Here is a 25,817-nt window from a genome sequence, read left to right on the forward strand (position 1 = left end):
GCCAAAAAGTTCAATTTTGGTTTCATCTGACCAGAGCACCTTCTTCCACATGTTTGGTGTGTCTCCCAGGTGGCTTGTGGCAAACTTTAAACAACACTTTTTATGGATATCTTTAAGAAATGGCTTTCTTGCCACTCTTCCATAAAGGCCAGATTTGTGCAATATACGACTGATTGTTGTCCTATGGACAGAGTCTCCCACCTCAGCTGTAGATCTCTGCAGTTCATCCAGAGTGATCATGGGCCTCTTGGCTGCATCTCTGATCAGTCTTCTCCTTGTATGAGCTGAAAGTTTAGAGGGAAGGCCAGGTCTTGGTAGATTTGCAGTGGTCTGATACTCCTTCCATTTCAATATTATCGCTTGCACAGTGCTCCTTGGGATGTTTAAAGCTTGGGAAATCTTTTTGTATCCAAATCCGGCTTTAAACTTCTTCACAACAGTATCTCGGACCTGCCTGGTGTGTTCCTTGTTCTTCATGATGCTCTCTGCGCTTTTGACGGACCTCTGAGACTATCACAGTGCAGGTGCGTTTATACGGAGACTTGATTACACACAGGTGGATTGTATTTATCATCATTAGTCACTTAGGTCAACATTGGATCATTCAGAGATCCTCACTGAACTTCTGGAGAGAGTTTGCTGCACTAAAAGTAAAGGGGCTGAGTAATTTTGCACGCCCAATTTTTCAGTTTTTGATTTGTTAAAAAAGTTTGAAATATCCAATAAATGTCGTTCCACTTCATGATTGTGTCCCACTTGTTGTTGATTCTTCACAAAAAAATACAGTTTTATATCTTTATGTTTGAAGCCTGAAATGTGTCAAAAGGTCGCAAAGTTCAAGGGGGCCAAATACTTTCGCAAGGCACTGTATTTTTTAAAGTAGGCCATCACCACTTCAAGAATAATGCTTTGATATTAAAATTATTATTACATTCTAAAATGTGAAATAAATTGGATGCATGACGATTTCTGTAGCCTATGTGGCCGATGCAGGTACACAGAATAAGGCCAGGAATAGCAGTACCATTAATCTCACCCATCACTGTTTTTATAATGAGAAAGTGTCCAAAAACCAGGTTCCTTTTTGTAATGGAAGGATTTGTATAGAAAGCCAAGCTGAAGCCAGCATTAGATGTTATTGTCCTCATAATAACAGCACGTGGTTTTACCGCAAACGAGTAGTGCAACTAGGCTTGAGCGGTATCCAGATTGTCATACCTTCATACTGACCTTGTGCCTTACCACGATATTAGGTAATACCGGCACTGAACACAATGGGCGCCGTTTTCAAACCCCACTGATACTCGATAATCCAAAGGTTAGCAATGCTAACAGGTTTGTGTAGAATCCCATAGAGAATGCTAACTAGATGCTAATGAGTGCATTGCGAACAATTTGTACAGTTTCTGACTTAAACTATAGTAGTATACAAGCAACTCAAATGCTACTCACAGTTTGCTGCACACACAAAACAAATGACCTAGAACGTGAACGTGACCTAGAACGTGATTTTCTGCCGTTTCCAAGCAAATTCTTGATTTAGGAAGAAGCTACTAAAATTAGCAAACCAAATGCACGAATGCATAGCAAGTAACACATTTTAGACAATTTTTTATTTTACCCCTTTTTCTCCCCAATTTCGTGGTATCCAATTGTTGTAGTAGCTACTATCTTTTCTCATTGCTACAACTCCCGTACGGGCTCGGGAGAGACGAAGGTTGAATGTCATGCGTCCTCCGATACACAACCCAACCAGCCGTACTGCTTCTTAACACAGCGCGCATCCAACCCGGAAGCCAGCCGCACCAATGTGTATATCATATAAAAGTTTACTAGTTGAATATGCATTTAAATGAATTTATACTTTTGGTCCCCTAAAAGAGGGGGACTATATACAAAAAATTCTGTAATTTCTAGACAGTTCACCCGATATGGATGAAAATACCCTCAAATTAAAGCTGACATTCTGCACTTTAACATCAGAGTCATTGTTTAATTTCAAATACAAACAAACTAAAAAAAATACTTCACTGTCCCAATAATTACGGAGTGCACTGTAGCTATGTCCCCCCGTATATCTTAATGTAATGACATGAACAAATGTGGCAGGTTATTATCAATGACTTATCAACAGCTCTAACAAGTTGTCCAGAGTAAGCCATTCTCACCGGTACCCTGGTTTATAGAAAGACTCATATACTACACTAAAGATGAGGACTATGGGGCTAGATGTGCTGTGGTTCCTCCATACCTGTAGAGGGTGGTGGTGAGCCCAGCGAGGGCAAGTCAGCAGAAGGCCACACGGCCGCCCCCTCAGCCTCTCTCTGGCTCAGCTCCTCCTGCCAGATGATGGAGCTGGAGTCTTGAACCTTCTCTGAGCCCGCCTCGGGGATACCTGAGCCCGTCACCGCCACCTTTGCTGGTCCTGGTTCCTGAGAAGTGGTGGGCTCCACCTTGCGTTTCTTCTTCTGGTTCTGCTTGTTGGTCCTGGGATACACCACCAGCTGTTCAGTCCACCTGGGAAAGAGCGAGAACAGAATGATGGTGAAGGCATAGAGAACACACACACGTAAGCACACATACATACATACACACGTGTTTACCCATTGATGATCTCTTTGTTCTCCCCTCGTATAAAGTACTCCTGTTCAGGAGTGATGATACAGAGAGCGTTCTTCTGGCCCGTCTTGGGCTCTGCGTCAATGACGTCAGCACACAGGTTCATATTTACCGTGCCCTGGGGCAGCGTGCTCGGCTAGAGGGGGAATAACAGAGGAACAACATTCAGGCACAAGTAATGGCCAAACCTGACATGACACAGACTGTATACCAGGGTAAATACCAGTAGAACAGGACAACAATCTGTAGAATGATGAAGTGATTGCCTTGTAGCAAACTGGGAAGTATAGTCTGATTAGCCTCTTTCAACAGCCACAGTGCTGAAGGGGCACAGGGTCCTAGATCTCCGTCTGAGCCTAAGGGAAACTTCTACCCGGAGCTGCTATATAACAGGTGGATAGATATCACAACGTCTGTTTTTCATCCTCCATCCCTCCCTCCTTCCTTCACTCTTTCCCACAGACAGAGGACATATACAGCCCCTACTATAAGGTCACGTATCCGTTATCGATGGGTTGCCGGGACAACGGGGGAAATCCATTCAGGTCCAGTGGAGTGAATGGAGGAGGTGACAGCCCTGGGAGGCTGGAGTAAATACGTTTGTGTGTACGCGTGTGCTACTGCGAACGCACGTGGTTCTGCATATAGGTGCATGTTTGCCTTTGGAAAGGCACAATTTATCACGGTTTCTCCCAAACTCCCTATTGCCCCTCTACCGTCTAGAATTCCCCCTGAACCCCAGCATGGTCTCTCTAGTTCAGTGAGATTCCTGTACTGTTGTTATCAGGCCCAGACTGAACTGTACTCTGGCTGCAGATGTAAAACAGGTGCTGTTTCTCTCCTTAGCTCCTTTTAAGGCCATTCACATGGATCCTGTTTTAATGCAAGCTGCCAGTAAACCATGAGGGCTTCCAAATATGGCAATTACACTGGGTCACACTCAGAGAAACTTAGAATACAGACTGGAGCAAGCTAGTCTCTTTACTGTACGGCGAGGGAATTTTTTTGTGCTGGGAGGGTAAGGGGGGGAGAAAAAGGGGGGTGGGAGGGGAATCTGTCTCATAAAAGATGCCCCTTTCTATCTTTGTGAAGGAGAAAGCATGAAGGTATTACACACTTTTCCCTTGTTCCCCTCAAATGGTTGTGGTTAGGGTTGGGGGAAGATAGCTACAGATCTAGGATCAGGTTAAGGCCAGGGCAAGTCCAACCCACATCGGGAGAGAGAGCGAGAGAGAGGGCCAGTCCAGTCCAGTGGCTGTGTGTTCTTTGAGTATGTATACGTCGTCTGATCTGATACTGGCATCGACAAAGACTCCTCCATCTGCCAACACTGCCATTCATCCTCTCTGGCTGAGTCCCAAATGCCACCCTATTCCTTATATAGTGCATTACTTTTGACCAGAGCACTATGGATAAAATGTAGTGCACTATATAGGGAATAGGGTGGCATTTGAGATATAGTCCATGTGTTGTAGTGGGTTTGATTTCTCCACTCCAGATCCAATCCCATATCCTCCTATTGTCCTCCTATGGGGCCGGCTATATTTAGCTGCACAGGGGGGGTATTATTATCGCTAACAACTTTCTCACAGACTGTCTCTCTGACTCAGTTCACAGTTTCTACGAACAGGACACACAAAGAAGCAATAAAACACTACTAATAAAGCTAGGAAACGTTTTTAATCGAGCAGGTCTTTATCCTCACAATGAACAAACTGTCAAGGGGAGTATTGAGATTTTAGGGGAAAATTGGACATTCCCACTAGTTCAATGCTTGATGAAGTACAACTTCTTTCTCTATCTGCCAGTGCCAGCCAAAATGATTTGATGAATGGGCTTCATCATATCATTCCAAAAATGGTGTCAGAGTGAGACTCGCAGAGCCAGCATTTGAATTAGGTAGAGCACACCCGCTCCATAATTGATACATTTTTCTGGGGAGTTTTATTGCCCGGACCGGTGGCAAGTAGTGTAAGAAACCAGCACCTGCTCTGCTCAGGGGTGAATGGGAAGCAGCAAGCTGCTGTTTTATACGGCATATGTGCCTCGACATGCCGCTTCCCTCTGTGCTGCATCAAAACAGAACCGTGTAGGCTGTGGAGAAAACTGAATGACCCCGTTTCCTGTCCCTATCCTCCCAGTCATTGACCCTCCGGCCCAGGTTCTCATCAGAGACTGAAGAGCTGTAGTCCTCCTTCTTGGGAGGTCCGCTTAGATTAAAAATAGCATTTGAGAACTGCCCAACTGGTGTCAGTCAACTACCCGAGGGACTGGTCAGCGGCAACATCTCCGGGACCGGTGTCGGTCCACGACTCAGTGTTTGAGAAACACTCAAACCTTCACCTTTCTGTCTTTCTCAGGTTTCGTCTCTCTTGCCTCCTTCTCAGTCTTTCACCTTCTCTCGCTCCTACTCTCCTTCTCAGATGATCAAATGTACAACACGTCCAATCCTGTCTGATGTAATAAAATTACATTATGCTACATTAGATATGAGTGCTTGTAGTGGCAGGCTGTGTGTATGTGGAATGTTTGGGTCTGGGGCATATCTGGCATTTTCATGTGGTTTTGGGGTCTACTGCTCTCTCTGTTTCTCTAGCCTGTTAGTTACTGGGAGCCCGCTGCACTTCACCAAATATGGGCATATCAGAGGAATGCTGTGTAGAGCCCGACCTCTGAGCATCTCCTTCTCAGTCCATCTCATCATGGGCTAAAATAGTTCAGTTCTAAAAAGCCAATTGCCCACTCGCATTAAACATCTTGAGTGAAATCTTCCCTGAAAGTTGCCTCGGCTTTATGCGAGTCACACAAAAGCTCTTATTTTTCAACCTTGTTGTAATAATTTTGCTTATATCATGTATCAGATGCAAAAGAAAAATACATATTCCGGGGAAATTTGGCCCTCCAATCGACGTACTACGCACGTCATGGTTCCATAGCAACAAACAACCTGCTCAATGAATCATGACATTGGTAGATCATTAAGATCAATGTATCTAGTATCATGTGAGATAGCTTCATATTTACAAAGATTCATCAGGTTGCTCTGGTCATTGTTGATGATGGGTTTGGCCGGGTTGCCTAACTCTGGCCTCTTCAGCTGGCCAAGAGCACAGGAATTACTAATAATAACAACCACTGAGCAAGAGAAGGGCCACAGCAGTCCATATTGGGTATTTTATGGGGTAGATCAGTAGACAGTCCATCAGCCCAGGGGAGAATCAGGGCTGAGCTTCACATTCTCTCAGGCACATTACAACTAACCTAAAATGTGCCTAGCTAGCTAATGTCAGTCAACAACTTCCTCAGTGTCTAAAATCCACACCATCCAAAAATTACACACCATCCAGGGATTCTGAAAATGTGACACCGGACAAAGTGACCAGGAAGATTTTAATGTAACGGCCATTAGAAACATTTCCTGGACCAATATGTATTAGGGTGTCCACCCACGGTGCTCAGAATGACATAGATCACATTTTGATTATGGTAACAGAACAAGCAACTCATACTGATGCAGCCAATAAAAAAGTAATTTTCAAACATTTGCCAAAATGCAAATCGCGGGAAAACACCAATCAAAACAGCACACCTGATTAGAACGGTTCCATATGTGACAGAGATGAAAATGTCTGTTAGAAACTGAGAAAGAGGTGGGGATCTTAAGATGCAACAACTAGGATGGGTTGCTAATACGACTAGGATTGTGAATGTTGATATGAAAACCAATAGAACATGAGAAATGGCATAGCGGTGGGTTCTATAAAATTGCCAAAATTAAATAATTACTCCTGTCTATCTTTTTTGAATTTTATTTCACCAGGTAGGCTAGTTGAGAACAAGTTCTCATTTAGAACTGAGACCTGGCCAAGATACAACAGAGTTACACATGGAATAAAACAAACATACAGTCAATATTACAGTAGAAAAGGTCTATATACAGTGTGTGCAAATTAAGATAAGGGAGGTAAGAGAATAAATAGGCCATGGTGGCGAAGTAATTACAATATACCAATAAAACACTGGAGTGATAGATGTGCAGAAGATGAATGTGCAAGTAGAGATACTGGGGTGCAAAGGAGCAAGATAAGTAAATACAGTATGGGGATGAGATAGTTGGATGGGCTATTTACAGATGGGCTATGTACAGGTGCAGTGATCTGTGAGCTGCTCGGTCAGCTGGTGCTTAAAGCTAGTGAGGGAGATATGAGTCTCCAACTTCAGTGATTTTTGTAGTTTGTTTCAGTCATTGGCAGCAGAGAACTGGAAGGTGGGGCGGCCAAAGGAGGAATTGGCTTTGGGGGTGACCAGTGAGATATACCTGCTGGAGCGCATGCTACGGGTGGGTGTTGCTATGGTGAGCAGTGAGCTGAGATAAGTCAAGGGCTTTACCTAGCAAAAACTTGTAGATGACCTGGAGCCAGAGGGTTTGGCGACGAGTATGAAGCGAGGGCCAGCCAACAAGAGCGTACAGGTCGCAGTGGTGGGTAGTATATGGGGCTTTGGTGACAAAACAGATGGCACTGTGATAGATTGCATCCAAGTTTTTAAGTAGAGTGTTGGAGGCTATTTTGTAAATGACATCGCCGAAGTCGAGGATCGGTAGGATAGTCAGTTTTACTAAGGTATGCTTGGCAGCATGAGTGAAGGAGGCTTTGTTGCGAAATAGGAAACCGATTCTAAATGTAATTTTGGATTGGAGATGTTTTATGTGAGTCTGGAAGGAGAGTTCACATTCTAACCAGACACCTAGGTATTTGTAGTTGTCCACATATTCTAAGACAGAACGTCCAGAGTAGTGATGCTGAAAGGGCGGGCAGCGATCGGTTGAAGAGCATGCATTTAGTTTTAATTGCATTTAAGAGCAGTTGGAGGCCACGGAAGGAGAAATACAGAAATACATTTAATCATTCAAAATACTTCATTAGAAAGCATGACTTAGCCGCAGAGGAACCGAGGATCATTAGCTTCTTTTTAAAAATAGCTGTGGATTGTTTCAATTCACAAGCTTGTAGGCCTTTGCCTACTTGGGAAGCCTGCAATTTGCGGTAGTAGAAATAAGCTCAGGGGTGAAAGTAAGGTAATACGGTCTGGTACGGCATCCAGGCAAAATACATAGTAGGAGTACCCCGTACCAGTAAAACGTGAGCCTATCACAATATTTAAACAAAATGTCAAGAAAACTGAAAGCTATTAGACCACTATTTATCATTACCGCATGTCAGAGGCATGAAAAATGAGTGAGTGGGCTTAAGTGCAGACTTCCCAAGATGATTGGCCGACACCCAGACCTCCGCAGATAGCAGTGGACGCATAAATTATCGCCAAATATCATTACAATTTTTTGTGTTTAGTGCAACAGGTGTCTCTTTCCATTCGCCTCGTAAAGTTGCCTTTTGAAGGGGTTGTTGCACAATCAGATGAAAACATGACTGGTTGGGTTTATGCCACAATAAAAAGGTCATACATTTGGAAAGTTAAATGACAAATCTTTAGACTTTGCCCACAGAGATCCTATTGAATGAATAGGGATTTTATATGTAGTTCTATGACTAGGCCCATAAAGAATTTTGGTGCAAGCGCCTGCACATATAGGAAGTCCAGTACCGAGAGGAAATTCATTCATTCTACCCCAGAATAGGCCTAGCTGATTATTGAGTTGTGCTTGTCTGTGAAAAGCATCTAAAATGTGTGTGAAGTATGTGGAGTATAATTGAAAATGTTGAGACAAGAAGAAGGGGACTGGTGAGTGGCGAAGGTACAGGAAGAGAGTCTCTCTCTCCAGAATGGCTCAGCCGTCTCCCGCCAATTCTTGAGCATTCATTGTGTGAATTGTTGGCCCTTTGATTGTCTATTTTGATATACTCCCCATGAGAGCAGACAGCCTGAGCAGAGAGATGAATACGATTTAAATAACCTGCATTTTCATCATCTTTTCAACTGTTTTTATTTGTTAGCCTATTTTTACTTAGTTGACAATGGAAGTTATAGGCGTACTGCTGCATTGGCCTATAGGCTGAGTTCCATGCGCTCTTTTCTTAAGCTGTCAATGGATCAAGGTGTATCAATGTGTCCATATGGCAGAGGCTGGTGCTAGCAGTAGTTGAATTTTAACTTTTTGATTTGTATAATTTTTCATTCAGATTTCTATGATTAACCACATGACAATGATTTTGAGAAACTAAAACGTTGTTATTGAAAAGAAACTGTTCCACGAAAATGTGCATATGAAAATCATAACTGGCACGCAGATCGACAGAAATGGAAGGATAAATTGTAAGCTTCCCCAACTTGAAACTCACGCGCCTATAAAGTCTTTATGGCCTCCCGAGTGGCGCAGTGCTAGCTGTATTCTGGGTTAGAGTCCAGGCTCTGTCAGACCCATGGGGCGGCACACAATTGGTGCAGCGTTGTCTGGGTTAGGGATGTCCTTGTCCCGTTGCACATTAGCGCCTCCTGTGGCGGGCCGGGCGCAGTGCACGCTGACAGTCTTTATAAAATTTACTCCATGTTTCCATTGTCGGATTTTGACTATAGGCTACTTTAAAGCAAGATATGAGATGTCTCATAACATGAAATAAAACATTCAGGTTTCAAACAATTTACGTTTTCAAATTGCATACTACCTCCAGCTTTGGGGCGGCAGGTAGCCTAGTTGTTAGAGCATTGGGCCAGTAAACGAAAGGTTGCTGGATCGAATCCCTGAGCTGACAAGGTAAAAATCTGTTGTTCTGCCCCTGAACAAGGCAGTTAACCCACTGTTCCTTGGTAGGCTTGCATTGTAAATAATGTTCTTGCCTAGTTAAATACAGGTTAAATAAAAAAAATCCAGCTCACATTGTAATGTGGTGTGTGACAAGCCAATAGCCTGTTGCCTACACTTGTAGCCTATGGTGAATGGGAGGCATGCTTCAACTAACAGAGAAATATATAGTTGTTTTCATTAATCGTGTACCAAATCTGTTTTAACAAGCAACTGTATTTTGAGTTGTTTCGCAATGAATGGGCTTATAAAATAACATGCTTTACTCCAGCAGCAACCAGCTGAGGAGCTTCAGGAGAAATCCTGCTCAAAATCCTGAAATCCTGCTCAACATAGGCACTCTATGCTGTGCACATGGGATAAATAAGATAGGCTACAGGAGGATTAACGAATATACAGCAATTCCACAAAATTATGCAAATTAACATATAGACCAGGCATCAACAACTAGATTCAGCCATGGGACGGATTTTTGGTGCGGATGGTCAGGGGCCGGAACATAATGACAAATAATTTGTAGACTGCCAATTGACCGCAAGAAGCCCAAACAGATATGCTTGACCAAAACATAACCACCTCAAACCTTGCTTACATTGGTATACGATCACGTGTCTCTTTTATGCATCGGAATACTTGGGAACAGACTTCCTAAATAAAAATCCCTTGGAGCTGATTGTGTTGTTTTTACAGCAATTCAACACACAAAAAGAAGAGAACATCCCTTCATCAAAAAAGAGATGTAAAAGAGGTATTTATGATGTGCTGTATACGGCACAGATAAAGGCTATAGATGTGGCAAAGGTAAATTGAACTCGCCCAAAACAATGGAATTGCCATGGAAAAGCATGGGGGAAAGATTCCGAGTATCCTCATTGCCCACCAGCAAAATTAGCCTACATTTAGGCTATTGTTTATCTGTATTTCACACTATGTTGAGGTAAAAATCTAAGTAAAATGCCAGTATGGATGTCAACCCCAACACATGTTCATGTCATCTTTCCCAATCAAATGCATTACAGTTAAAAACAGATGACTACCACCACTGATTACTGTACGCTAACTATGCTAAACATATTATTCAAATGGGAGTTAGCATTTAGCAGTCACTTCTAAACTTTAAAAAAAAGTGACAACTTCTTTCTACATGTTATGCAGCAAAAAACAAATATATCCAAATATATCCAAATCTGACTTAACTCTAGGGTACGCTAGCGTCCCACCTGGCCAACATCCAGTGAGATTGCAGAGCACCAAATTCAAATACAGAAATACTCTTTATAAAAATTCAGAAAAGATACAACTATTAAACATAGGTTTAAAGATTAACTTCTTGTGAATCCAACCACGGTGTCAGATTTAAAAAATGCTTTATGGCGAAAGCATACCTTACAATTATTTGAGAACACAGCCCAGCAGACAAACCATTACAAACAGTAACCAGCCAAGTAGAAAAGTTACACAAGTCAGAAATAGAGATAAAATTAATATCTTACCTTTGATGATCTTCATATGTTTGCACTCAGAAGACATTCATTTATTCAATAAATGTTTCTTTGTTCGATAAAGTCTCTCTTTATATCCGAAAACCTGTTTTGTTCGCGCATTTTCTTCAGTAATCCACAGGTTCAAACGCAGTCACAACAGGCAGACAAAATCCAAATTGTATCCGTAAAGTTCATAGAAACATGTCAAACGATGTTAATATTCAATCCTCAGGTTGTTTTTAGCCCAAATGATCTATAATATTTCAACCGGACAATAACGTCATCAATACAAAAGGTAAACAAGAAAGGAACTCTCTCTGGTTGCGTGCATGAAAAAGCTCTGCGACACGGCAGGGTCCACTCATTCAGACTGCTCTTACTCCCTCATTTTTCAGAATACAAGCCTTAAACAATTTCTGAAGACTGTTGACATCTAGTGGAAGGCATAGGAACTGCAATTTGAGTCCTAAGACCATGGATACTGTAATGGCATTGAATAGAAAACTATTCACACAAAAACAAAATCCTACTTCCTGAATGGATTTTTCTCAGGTTTTCACCTGTTATACTTAGACATTATTTTAACAGTTTTGGAAACTTGATAGAAAGCTATACAAATCTTCGAATTATATGCATATCCTATCTTCTGCGCCCGAGTAGAAGGCAGTTTAATTTGGGCATGCTTTTCATCCAAAATTCCAAATGCTGCCCCCTACCCTAGAGAAGTAACCACATTGTGGGCCTGTTACAATACATAAATCATGACGGATTTGACAAATATCCACTTTGTTAGATCAGATTGTTGAATGTGGGCCAATCTGGCAGGCGTTCCATTGACACCTTTACTCCATCTAAACTGGTATCTCTGCATTGCGTAAGCATACATGGCAAGCAAGGGAAAAGACAGGGTATTGTTTCTCTCTGCTATATACAGTAGGCCTTTAACTTAAGGGGTTGGTGTCCGATCAGGCTGAGGATGTATACGTTGATGATGAATAAAAAACAAAACAAATCATATCTACTTTAATTTCCACTCCTCCGCCTAAAGTTTAAACTAAGTAAACGATAATGTGCACTGAGATAAACGCTGAACTCCCAAAATGTTGTATAGGCTCAATTTTGGAAACGTTCCTATTGTGGGGGGCTGAGGCGCACAGTTACGGCAACAAAGCGGCCATTTTCCTGACCCAGTTTCCCGGTGGCGTTCCGGGGTGTTCCCTGAGCTGTAGATGAAAAGGCACGAAGACAATGAGGCCCTCCACGTCTAAATAGCACGACCAGCTTCACAATGACAGGAAAAAAGTGCTACACCGAACTAACGGGTGTCATTTGCACACAATGCACACTGGAGAAATGGACACACGCAAGCAGTCAGCACACACACACACACGTATGCATGCACAAAGCGTAACCAGGATGTTTCCTCCCTTTGTCATCACGTGGGGATCCATGACAACATGAAGACAATGATTATGATTTCAGCGATCTCATCTGCACAAAGCAACCACCTGGACACAAACACACAGCCACGGAGTGCGTAGGCCTACATCTCAGCAGCCAAAAGCAGCATCCTCTCCTCTTCCATCAATTTTGTTTTGCAGAGAACTGATAACTGGGGTTTGATACATATAAAGCAGACCCAAAGCTACGGTCAAGGTTAGAAGCTATAGGCCAGGGACTGAAGCTATGGCAGCTTTGCCAGTCAGGCAGAGCAAAGTGTTAAGTGGGCCTCTGTATACACACAAGCAGCCTAATCTCCAGCCTGATCTGCCAGTGGGGTTGGTCACCCGTGTCACATTCCCCAGTCACACACACACACACACACACACAGGGGATATCATAAACTGCAAGGGACTCTCTCCAGTCTCTGTTCCTCAGTTTCTTTCCCAATCTGTATAATTCTACCCCTATCATCCCCCATGTTCCTCTGCTTCATCCTATATTCTCTCTCCCTCCACCTCCATATACATTTTCATGGTTCTTCAGTGTGAGGTTTACTCTGCATTCGGGTGGGGCAGTTTTAACATCTCGCAAACACAAGGCTAGCTAACAGAGATCAGGCTTCCCAGTCATCTCTTTCCCAAGCAGGTACCACTGAATACACAGCCAGGTCATTCAGCATACCGTCCCGTCCTTCACGGACCATATCAAATACTACTCTTCCCAGTGCTAGAGGCGTCACTAGAGACACCATGGCTCTGCGTGAAGCCATAAGGCACGAGAGGCAGTGCTATAGCCTGATTATAGACACAGCTAAGGAGTGCTGTTAGGTTGTTAAGGAGGAGGTGGAAGTAGCATGGCTGATATGACAGCCCCTTACCGATTCGTCCAGGGCGAAGCGCAGGCAGCCATGTTCGTACAGCACAAAGAACCGCCGCTGCCATTTCTGTTGGGAGAAAGAGGAACATCGTTAACACTTAATCTGATGATCTCCTTAGAAACTATTAAGAAACGGCCTATAAACTAATATTGTAAACAATTTCTACAGGGAAAGAGGAGCATTGCTATTGGGCTGAAACCAAACAAACACTTAAGCTCCATTATGAACTGAGACTAATAGGGTGTAGTGAACATATAGCTAAGAGATGCTTAAAGATACAATAACATAAATCCGAGAACCCACCGCCTGTAGTCTGGGTACCAGACATTTTAGCTAACACTCCTTGCCACTACTGTCATTCTTGGTAAATGACATGGAGAACAAGGAGCGAAATTAAATAGCTGAATAGAGACTAGAGGTCAGCCGTTTATGATTTTTCAACGCCGATACCGATACCGATTATTGGAGGACCAAAAAAGCCGATACCGATTAAATCGGTCGATTCATTTTTTTTTTTTTACATGTATTTGTAATAATGACAATTACAACAATACTGAATTAACACTTATTTTAACTTAATATAATACATCAATAAAATCAATTTAGCCTCAAGTAGATATCATTCAAAAACAAAGTGTTGGAGAAGAACGTAAAAGTGCAACATGTGCTATGTAAGAAAGCTAACGTGTCAGTTCCTTGCACAGAACATGAGAACATATGAAAGCAGGTGGTTCCTTTGAACATGAGTCTTCAATATTCCCAGGTAAGAAGTTTTAGGTTGTAGTTATAGGACTATTTCTCTGTATACCATTTGTATTTCATTAACCTTTGACTATTGGATGTTCTTATAGGCACTTTAGTATTGCCAGTGTAACAGTATAGCTTCCGTCCCTCTCCTCGCTCCTCCCTGGGTTCGAACCAGCAACACAACGACAACAGCCACCACATCGAAGCAGCGTTACCCATTCAAAGCAAGGGAAACATCCACCCCAAGGCTCAGAGCGAGTGAAGTTTGAAACGCTATTAGCGTGCGCTAACTAGCCAGCCATTTCACTTTGGTTACACCAGCCTCATCTCGGGAGTTGATAGGTTTGAAGTCATAAACAGCGCAATGCTTGACGCACAACGAAGAGCTGCTGGCAAAATGCACGAAAGTGCTGTTTAAATGAATGTTTACGCGCCTGCTTCTGCCTACCACCACTCAGTCAGATACTTAGATACTTGTATGCTCAGTCAGATTATATACACGCTAGATAATGTCTAGTAATATCATCAACCATGTGTAGTTAACTAGTGATTATGATTGATGTTTTTGTTTTTTATAAGATAAGTTTAATGCTAGCTAGCAACTTACCTTGGCTTACTGCATTTGCGTAACAGGCAGTCTCCTTGTGGAGTGCAACGAGAGAGAGGCAGGTCCTTATTGCGTTGGACTAGTTAACTGTAAGGTTGCAAGATTGGATCCCCCGAGCTGACAAGGTGAAAATCTATCTTTCTGCCCCTGAACAATGCAGTTAACCCACTGTTCCTAGGCCGTTAGAATGTGTTCTTAACTGACTTGCCTAGTTAAATAAAGATTTTTTTTTAAATAAAAAAATCGGCGCCCAAAAATAATTATTCCTGATTGTTATGAACACTTGAAATCGGCCATTCCGATTGATCGGTTGACCTCTAATAGACAGCAACCAGACTGGGGGCTCCCGAGTGGCTCAGCGGTCTAAAGCACTGCATCTCAGTGCTAGAGGCGTCACTAGAGACCCTGGTTCGAATCTAGGCTGTATTTAACCAGGCAACTTCACCTGGGACCTCATTCATAAATTAAGCTACGGTGGGTTTATAGTTTACAATTACACTTTCATATTAGTACATCATTTTGCATTATTTGACCTAATGATAACTAGCTACCAAGAGGCTAGACCAGTTTTCCCTGAAAGTGAACGATGCCGCTATCAATCAAATCAAATGAAAAGAAAATTGTATTTGTCACATGCTTAGTAAACAACCGGTGTAGACTTACAGTGAAATGCTTACTTAGGGGCCTTCCCAACAATGCTGAGAGAAAGAACATAGGGAAATAATAGAAAAGTAATAACACGTAATAATAAATACACAATGAGTAACGTAGCTATATACACTGGGTACCAGTAAAGATACAATGTGCAGGGGTATGAGGTAATTGAGGTAGATACAGTTGAAGTCAGAAGTTTACATACACCTTAGCCAAATACATTTAAACTCAGTTTTTCACAATTCCTGACATTTAGGATCACCACTTTATTTTAAGAATGTGAAAAGTCAGAAAAATAGTAGAGAGAATGATTTATTTAAGCTTGTATTTCTTTCATCACATTCCCAGTGGGTCAGAAGTTTACATGCACTCAATTAGTATTTGGTAGCATTGCCTTTAAATTGTTTAACTTGGGTCAAACATTTTGAGTAGCCTTCCACAAGCTTCCCACAATAAGTTGGGTGAATTTTGGCCCATTACTCCTGACAGAGCTGGTGTAACTCAGACAGGTTTGTAGGCCTCCTTGCTCGCACAGGCTTTTTCAGTTCCGCCCACACATTTTCTATAAGATTGAGGTCAGGGGCATTTTGCCACAACTTTGGAAGTATGCTTGGGGTCATTGTCCATTTGGAAGACCCATTTGCGAACAAGCTTCCTGACTGATGTCTTGAGATGTCGCTTCAATATATCCACAATTTTCTTTCCGCATAATGCCATCTATTTTGTGAAGTGCACCAGTCCCTCCTGCAGTAAAGCTCCCCCACAACATGATGCTGCCACCTCCGTGCGTCAGGGATGGAGTTGCAAACCAAACCGTGTCCAGTTGCAAACCGTAGCCTGGCTTTTTTAATGCCGGTTTTGGAGCAGTGGCTTCTTCCTTGCTGAGCAGCCTTTCAGGTTATGTTGATATAAGACTCGTTTTACTGTGGATATAGATACTTTTGTACCTGTTTCCTCCAGCATCTTCACAAGGTCCTTTGCTGTTGTTCTGGGATTGATTTGAACTTTTCACACCAAAGTACATTCATCTCTAGGAGACAGAAAGCGTCTCCTTCCTGAGCGGTATGATCCATGGTGTTCATACTTGCTTACTATTGTTGTACAGAATGCTCCCAAGGATGAACCAGACTTGTGCAGGTCTACAAAAAATATTGGTCTTGGCTAATTTCTTTTGATTTTCCCATGATGTCAAGCAAAGAGGCACTGAGTTTGAAGGTAGGTCTTGAAATACATCCACAGGTACACCTCCAATTGACTCAAATTATGTCAATTAGCTTATCAGCAGCTTCTAAAGCCATAACATCATTTTCTGGAATTTTCCAAGCTGCTTAAAGGCACAACCAACTTAGTGTATGTAAATTTCTGACCCACTGGAATTGTGATACGGTGAATTATAAGTGAAATAATCTGTCTGTAAATAATTGTTGGAAGAATTACTTGTGTCATGCAAAAAGTAGATGTCCTAACCGACTTGCCAAAACTATAGTTTTTTAACAAGAAATTTGTGGAGTGGTTGAAAAATTAGTTTTAATGACTCCAACCTATGTGTATGTAAACTTCCGAATTCAACTGTATGTACATATAACTAGGCATAAAGTGACTAGCCAACAGGATAGATAATAAACAGTAGCAGCAACATATATGAGTTAGTGCAAAAATGGTCAATGCAGATAACCAAATAGCTAAGCAGACTAACTATTTAAATAACAATTTAGCAGTCTTATGGCTTGGGGGCAGAAGCTGCTTAGGGTCCTGTTGGTTCCAGACTTGGTGCATCAGTATCACTTGCCGTGCAATAGCAGAGAGAACAGTCAATGACCTGGTTTGCTGGAGTCTGACACATTTTTGGGCCTTCCTCTGACTCTGCCTGGTATAGAGGTCCTGGATGTCAGGGTTCTCGGCCCCAGTGATGTACTGTGCAGTACGCACTACCCTCTGTAGTGCCTTGCGGTTGAATGCCAAACAGTTGCCATACCAAGCGGTGATGCAGCCAGTCAAGATGCTCTCAATGGTTCAGCTGTAGAACTTCACGACTATGTTGGTGTGTGGAACATGAAAGAACCTTAGTGATGTGGACACCGAGGAGCTTGAAGCTCTGGTTTCGCTCCACTACAGCCCTGTCGATGTGAATGGGGGCGCGCTAGGCCATCCATTTCCTTTTGTCCACGATCAGCTTCTTTGTCTTGCTGACGTTGAGGGAGAGGTTGTTGTCCTGCACCACACTGCCAGGTCTCTGACCTCCAATCTACTAAGCTTACCTTAACGAAATATACAAAACTGATCATGACTTGATTTATTCTCATGTCACTGTGATTGGTTAGTCAACATGCAATAAAACCTGTATACTGTCAATGACTGAGATTAATTATTTGCGTTGCTGGCTTCATTATCTGATGGATTTTGGATTTCTCTGGTCTCAATTATTTCTTCAAGGGCCTATGCGAGGCCAACTTTACTACATTATCCTGAAGGCATACTTAAACACCCCATTTTTTCTTTTTTTACGCGAATGATGCGTCTCAACTTTAAACAATGCAAATTTTGTTTAACTTCTTTCTATTCTGTGGCTGCGTGAAATAGCAACCATGACATGAATTCAGCGATGACATTTACTTCATCTTTGTGGCTCCCTGATGAAATGGTAACATCCATTACTGTACTTAGTCTTAGCCAACCTTGCACCGTATACCGAATCTTCTGTACTTTTTCCGATACTAGAACATAAAAAAACGGTTCGGTACTAGAATTTGTTACTTTTGGTACTCCTGTCAAAAAGTGTCAAGAATCAAGCTTGTCTACCAGCGCAGCAGAGCCCTTATTATCGCGTGCACTGAGAGTCTGGGCTGTATCATGTTACATCATCATGCGACACGGCATGTAGACATTTTTAAATACGATTATTGTTCGTAAAACAAATGTCTATACATGCTAGAACACTTTACAAATGCAAGAAGATACTGGTAGCGGACAGCTAAAGATAACATCCATTCACAACCATCGTACTTTGTTTGTGATTATATGCAAACTACAACGCAAAAAAAAATCCTGATTTCAAAGCTGAGTGCCGCCAAATACCTTATTAATTAACTCGGTCGCTCGCTCACGTCTCTCCCAAAGATGATCAGTGAACTCTGTTAGAGACCGAGCACATTTGTATAAAATAAGCTACTTCTATTAAAATGTTGTTGAACAGTACAATAAAATAAATGTAACCTTCATTTAACCAGGCAAGTCAGTTAGAACAAATTCGTATGTACAATGACGGCCTATACCCGGCCAAACCCGGATGACGCTGGGCCAATTGTGCGCCACCCTATGGGACTCCCAATCACGGCCGGATGTGATGCAGCCTGGATTCAAACCAGGGGGTCTGTAGTGACACCTCTAGCACTGAGATGCAGTGCCTAAGACCGCTGCGCCACTCGGGAGCCCTTGCAAGGGAAACAGATTGTTTGTCATCTGTAGCCCAATGAAATCAGCCAAAACAAGCTCAATAACTCAATGCGTGCACACACTGAATATGCATTCACCTGTATTGTGGATAGGCCTAGGCTACATCTTGATTTACCCAGTTTATCAATAAAGATTTACCATTCAAAATAAAATTATTACCATTATGTTGTTAAAGTTAGAATGGTAAAAACATACCAAAGTCAAATTGATTGTATAATTGATTAATTAATCGATTACATGGCGGTCTCTGAAAAATATGGACGTACATTTTTTTATAACGTAATGATAATTGAACTCAAAAGATGCCCAACGATTGAACAGAGCAGTAGCTGAGTTTATCTGTCTGGATCAAGTGCCATTCTGTGACCTGGTAATATGGCTTCTTTTTTGCAGTGGTATTGTTTTGTTATTGTTTTGGTATTGAGTATTGGGATACTAAACCAGGTATCGAAGTCAAAAATCTGGTATCGTGACAACACTAGTACTCTCTATTGCTGCTTTTCAACTGTAACGCCAGTGTTATACTTAAGCAATAAGGCACGATGGGATCTGGTATATGACCAATATACCACCACATGGGCTGTTCTTAAGCAGGACGCAACGCAGAGTGCCTGGATACAGCCATTAGCCGTGGTATATTGGCCATATACTATAAACCCCCAAGGTGCCTTAGTGCTATTATAAACTGGTTACCAATGTAATTAGAGCAGTAAAAATAAATATTTTGTCATATCCGGGATTTTTGATCTGATATACCACGGCTGTTAGCCAATCAGCATTCAGGGCTTCAACCACCCAGTTTATAATAGTGTATACAACCTGATGTTATAGGAAATTGTGTTTCCATAGTGTAGCAAAGGCTCTTATTTATCATAGACTTTTTAGTTCACTGTTCCATTAAATTGCGCTTTTTGTTAACTGTCCCTTTAACTGCAGACACCTCTGAGCCATAGAGATGTATAGAGATCGCAATGTATCAGTCCTCAATGGCACTGCCCATGTTAAACACGCTTTTTGGCACTAGAGACCCTTTGTACATCTCTATGCCGAGCACACCTGCAACCAATTTCACTTCTTAAATACCTGAGTTCCTTTGTCTTTTAGTTCAGTGCCAAACAATCTAAGCACTAGTACAAAACCTATCCAACATGTATCCTTTCATTTCTGTTATCCGTGAGTCCAATACCCAAACGTAAGTAACCCGCAATATTATTTACATTCTTCAATTGATCTGCATTTAAAGATGCACTGTTCTTTATTAGTGGTATGATGTTGTTAGAAATATTTGCATATTGAAAGGATCTCATTTGTACCTTCAATTAATATTTTACTGCTTTGGAGAAATTATATTTATCATTTGACTACTGGCTCAGATTGTGAAAAGTAATTGTTTAAGATCAAATATGCTGATAAATGTTTTTGTTTACTGTCAGCACAAGTCAATGGAAATTAAGTTTGAATTGGAGGAAATAAAACAGAACCTCAAGTCTCTCTCCTTATCCTCTAACCCGGGATCACTGTGTCACCTACCTCACCCAGTGCATTCAAAATAGGCAACCTACCTTATCACATTGCTAGGGCTGACAGTGAGAACTTCTGAAGAGCAACAACCTCTGCATAATCGAAAGTTGCATTGTGAGGTGTTAACCGTCAAAGGTGTAAACCCATGTTCACAGTTAGCCATCGTTATGCAGATGCAGCCCCAGTGGACTCGCCCCCAAGATAGCGCAGGTTCTTCGGCGCCATGGCCCATCTGGCTTAGCACAGTTTGTTGAATAGATTCCATGATCCGGACATGAGCGAGTGCTCGGCTCCTTCACGCCACTATGTATGTGCGCTCTAATCATCGTGACGTATAGCACCAGGCAAATTGGCATGAAAAGGACAATACTTATGCAGATCTAGAGCCCATTTCTCTGACCATTCGGTTATACGCTAGGGCTTGTGTTTCAAGCGCTTCCATTACGCCTCAAAGCTTACTTCCCAAATGGATTTTAAGTGGATTAAAACGTCCCGATTGGTCAAAGTTCACCCATCTCCCTCTCACTATGAGGTTCTGCTGCCCCCGGGAATGGTGTTTGTCTAATGTTTATCATGCGACTACAGTGCTATGGAAGAACAGGGAACAAACATACTAACCCATCCCCCATTCCATGTGAGCGCGTGCACGCCTCATGGTTGCTCTTACCCGGGATCTCTGCATGGGGTTGTCAAAGTCTGTTCCCTCGGGGGCCAAGCACAGCCATCCGCCGTAAATAGGTTTGGCCTGTAAAACAGAGCGATTTAGACAATCATTAAAATTGTTGGGAAGCAGTCAGCAAGGAGAGGGCACATTTTGTGGTCCAGATGTTCCTATAGACCCTCCCAATGAGGCAGTTTTCAAACCACAAAACCAGTTAGCAAGCCTGTTGGCCTAATTAGCATTGTTTGATAGACACCATTGCCTTGCATTCAAATGACGTAAATGAAGATTTGTGAATGAGAACAGCGCCTGCTTATAAACTTACATTCACTTCGTGGAAGTTGTTTGAGCCAAAAACCTGCATGTTTCCAATGAAAACACAGAAGTTCAAAAGATGTGGAAATGTATAAACATGGAGCAGAGCTCCCACGGTGAGGGGGTGGCTGTTTAAAATGGCTGCTCTTTGCACTCTAAAACTTGTTTGTCTTGGTCTAACTTTTACTGTTAAACATTACCAAGAAGCAGCTGTCAGGGCTGTTTTGCAAAAAAAAAAAAAATCCCTCCTACCTTCTTTACCTCAAAATCCAGACTAGTGTCTTACACGTGCGGAAGAGGAGTGTACGATTATTAGACTGTGTGGGTATTGGCCCTGGCTGTCACTAGCTAGCCCGTGTCCCTGCATGTCTGTCAAATCTATGTGCCTCGTTTCCGCTTGCATAGACCGACTGCCTATAGAGACATTTAATTGGTTACTTTTAACAGGTGATGGGGTGACTGAGGAGATAAACATGCCATGACCTAGTCCTAAGAAATCTGATAAGTCTACCATTTTGGCAGCAATGATGACTAATTATTTTACTTATTGCTGATTAGCTGATTATCTGCAGCAATGAAGTCTACGCCTAGGCTACGATCCAAAATTGATGTTTCCTGTCCTCAGATCTTATATGGGCAATGTTATCAATAAAGTAGCAAAAATCACACAGGTCTTGCTATAATGCATAACCGATTTCTCCATTCTTCTCTTACAAAACATCCAAAGAGAGAGCGAGGAAGAGAGAAAGAGCTGGACAGGAAAGAATGAGCGAGACACAAGGAGAGGCAGTGTAAGCGAGCAGCTGTGGCCTGTAGCGATGTTGGTGGGCTGAGGAGCCAGGAGACCCGGAGAGGAGGGACACACCCTTGCACCCTTCCTCCCTCCACACACACACACACACACAAGCCTCACTTCCTCTATAGTGGTCCTCCTTTGACCTCACCCTCCCCCCTCAGCTATCTCCCACAGACCTTCTACCTTCCCCCTCCCTTCCAACCCGCCTCCAACCCCACCGGCAGTGAGGTTAACCCATAGAGATAGGACTCTAGTGCCCAAAAGTCTGTTTTAGCATGGGCAGTGCTATTGGGGACTTTCACAATGTTGAAGTAGAAAACTGGGTGGGACTTCCTATGGGTTAAGGGAGGATCACATCATTCCATCCAGGTCAACAGGAGGGATTAACCAATGAATTACACACGTGAGAAAACATTCCATAACTTCAGGTGGCAGTAAATCATCAACCTTGGCTTCATACCTGTTCAAACACACTCCAAGTGGCAGTATGCACTGTTTCAGTTTGTTTACCAACTCATAGTAGAAGAAAATTGACAACTTCAAAATGGAGATGCTCATACTCTCTCAGATGCCATAATCGGACAGATAAAATTGCGTCCTCTATCACGCGTTAACCTCTTATTGCCTCCCTAGTACAATCCAGGGAGGCCTGGACGCTCTTCTCTCCTCCACTCATTTAAGAGTCATGCCAAAAGGTCCATTCAAACGTAAGGTAGACCCATCTGAAAGTTCACCTTACTCCTCCTAGCCAAGTAAAACCAATGCAGAGCCTTTGATTGTACACTGAACAAAAATATAAACGCAACATGTAAAGTGTTGGTCCATTGTTACATGAGCCGAGATCCCAGAAATGTTCCATTCACACAAAGCATATCTCTCAAATGTTTTGCACAAATTTGTTGACATCCCTGCTAGTGAGCATTTCTCCTTTGCCAAGATAATCCATCCACCTGACAGGTGTGGCATATCAAGAAACTGATTAAACAGCACAATCATTACACCGGTGCACCTTGTGCTGGGGACAATAAAAGGCCACTTTAAATGTGCAGTTTTGTCACACAACGCCACAGATGTCTCAAGTTGAGGGAGCGTGCAGTTGGCATGCTGACTTGCCGCAATGTCCACCAGAGCTGTTGCCAGATAATTCAATGTTAATTTCTACCATAAGCCTCCTCAGACACCGTTTTGGAGAATATGGCAGTACGTCCAACTGGCCTCATAACTGCAGACCACGTGTATGGGATCGTGTGGACGAGCGGTTTGCTGATGTCATTGCACACTGAGTACCCCATGGTGGGGGTATGGTATAGGTAGGCATAAGTTACTGACAACGAGCACAACTGCATTTTATCGATGGCAATTTGAATGCACAGAGATACCATGACGAGATCCTGAGGCCCATTGCTGTGTCATTCCATCTGCCTCCATCACCTGTTTCCAAGATGATAATGCACGGCCCCATATCGCAAGGAGTATAGTTGTCACACCAGATACTGACTGGTTTTCTGATCCATGCCACTACCTTTTTTTTTTTTTTCAGGGCATCTGTGACCAACAGATGCATATCTGTATTCCCAGTAATGTGAAATCCATAGGTTAGGGCCTAATGAATTTATTTCAATTAACTGATTTCCTTACATGAACTGTAACTCAGTAAAATATTCGAAATTGTTGCATGTTTATTTTTGTTTAGTATAGATAGAACTGGAACTTATAGGTCTAAGACGTCATTTTGGACCATGTGGAATTGAGATCTATGTATGTTAATTTGAGAACTTGGGGCTCCACTGGTGAGAGTAACCTGTGAGAAACTCTGTTCCAGTTTCAATCCCAACCCCGCACTTTCACAAGCTCTTCCTCTCCTCCCTCAAATCTTTCCATACCCCTGCCTCCTCTCTCTCCCTGGGTTTTCACTCTCCTTCCCTCTATACTCCCATCATCACCCCACTATCACTCCCAAACTGTTCTGTCTGTATTTCCACCATTTCCTTGCCTCCCACCTTCTATCCTGAGTGGGTTCTCTCTCTCACCAACGCAGAGCAGCATAGCTCAGCAATAGCCTTGATCCAGAAAAAAAACCTTTGAAACTATTATCCTATCCCAGCAGAATGTAAACTTTTTAATATGATCTTTGAGAACTAGAAATGACTAAAAATAAAAAGGTAGAAAGTCAGGGATAATAAACTAATTTGAGTATTTTTTTATTTTTTTTTACATGGCTGGACTACTGATAGGGCACATACCCGGGGGCCCCATTGGTTTTATTATGTTTGAGCATAAGAACACAGAATTAGCTATGGCAAAATGAGTGTGGATTGTAGGAAATTAGCTTTCACGCTGCAGAAACATTTCTCGGCTCCATGGGAAAATTTTAGAGAATTACAGGAAATGAGCTGAAAAACGCCACATCTCTCTACGCCGCCAATTCCGGAACGATTTATGCCAAGCCAACGGCCTTGTCGGGGGCGTGGTTGGGCTACCACCTACACTCTGTTTTGATCTAGAACAACCTTGCCTGACTCCACCGCTGCTAGAAAAATGCTAGGGGAAACACTGCGTGACCAACTAAATACACCAGCACCAAACATACTCTTCCACCACATTCATTTCCTTTCAGATAACTTTTCCATGTGGGCTAGGCATATCTCTTTCAATGTTGTATTCATGCTCGAGGCGTGCTCGATTGACCTGAGAGTAGTGTGAAAGTTTTAGTTAAACAGAATAACTCGCTTTAAATGTAGGACTCAAATTCAGTTAGACTAATGAGTGCCTCTCTAGGAGCCAAGCATAGTGTTCAAACCGCATTAAGATACACTTAACCCAGCCAGGGTGCATCTACTAACCAGAGGCCGAGCGCATAGAATTCTGATTTCATTTCGTCCACTCAGTGCTAAGGATGCCATTACAGAATATGAGAGCGCAGATAGGCTACATTCTTCCGTGTTTACATTTTTCCTGTCCAAAATGGCAGTCAGTCATGACTAGTTCTTTGGATAGATTTGGGCTAAACTTATTTTTAAGGGGTTGTTTTGTTTTATGAGATTAGAACTAGCTAGCTGTAGCGTATTGTTTAAATTCTCAGACTCCCCTGGTATGAGAACTCATTACTAGCCCTATATGGACAGAGCAGCGGATAGAAGCATCTCTGGTTCCAGTGGTGACGTCATAAAGGCCCTGGGAGAGAGCAAGGCTGGGTCTCAGGAGGATTAAAGAAGTGATGTAATCGCTTTAAGATTCTAGTCCTGACTCAGGTGTCCAGGTCTGAAGGGGTTAACCCCGCAGTAATCATAAGCAGGCTGTCATACACACAAGCAGAGAAATGCAAACACACTTTCTCACTCATACACTACACAAGCAGAGAAACACACATTCTCACTAATACACAAGCACACTTTTTCAATCACACACATTTTGTGGAGGAGAGGATGCTTGCTGGCGTTGCTGTTCTTAAGCCATGTGCAAGGGCCCATCTGGACCTCATCGCATGAGATCAATTATAGGATACAACAGAAACTAGCTAATGATCTCAGAGATAGAAATCCTCTCATTCACTACTTCACTGGCTGAAGGAAACCAGGGGGACTTGTAATACGACTTGAGTACACATACAGTATTTCACCGGATGTGCTACCTGTCCCAGACTTGCTGTTTTCAACTCTCTAGAGACAGCAGGAGTGGTAGAGATACTCTAAATGATCTGCTACGAAAAGCCAACTGACATTTACTCCGGAGGTGCTGACCTGTTGCACCCTCTACAACTACTGTGATTTATTATTATTTGACCCTGCTGGTCATCTATGAACATCTTGGCCATGTACTGTTATAATATCCACCCAGCACAGCCAGAAGAGGACTGGACACCCCTCCATAGCCTGGTTCC

The 25,817-nt window shown here is 42.5% G+C and overlaps 1 protein-coding gene across 5 annotated transcripts in view; it reads right to left on the minus strand.

Annotated features, from left to right (window-relative positions):
- The window catches only part of mprip (myosin phosphatase Rho interacting protein), a 70,859-nt gene that overhangs the window by 43,185 nt on the left and 1,857 nt on the right, over window positions 1-25,817 (minus strand). For 4 of the 5 annotated variants that reach the window (XM_021575554.2, XM_021575555.2, XM_021575556.2 and 1 more), the window contains exons 2-5: window positions 20,833-20,910; window positions 13,184-13,249; window positions 2,604-2,755; window positions 2,252-2,517 (exon numbers count right to left, since the gene is read on the minus strand). In XM_021575554.2, the coding sequence (XP_021431229.2) occupies window positions 2,252-2,517; window positions 2,604-2,755; window positions 13,184-13,249; window positions 20,833-20,910 (562 nt within the window). Of the gene's footprint in view, window positions 1-2,251; window positions 2,518-2,603; window positions 2,756-13,183; window positions 13,250-20,832; window positions 20,911-21,151; window positions 21,246-25,817 lie in introns of those variants that run through there. The other variant, XM_021575557.2, reaches the window with a different exon arrangement.

This window comes from Oncorhynchus mykiss, chromosome 20, assembly GCF_013265735.2.
Source record: "Oncorhynchus mykiss isolate Arlee chromosome 20, USDA_OmykA_1.1, whole genome shotgun sequence".
In the NCBI taxonomy this organism is placed as follows: Eukaryota; Metazoa; Chordata; class Actinopteri; order Salmoniformes; family Salmonidae; genus Oncorhynchus; species Oncorhynchus mykiss.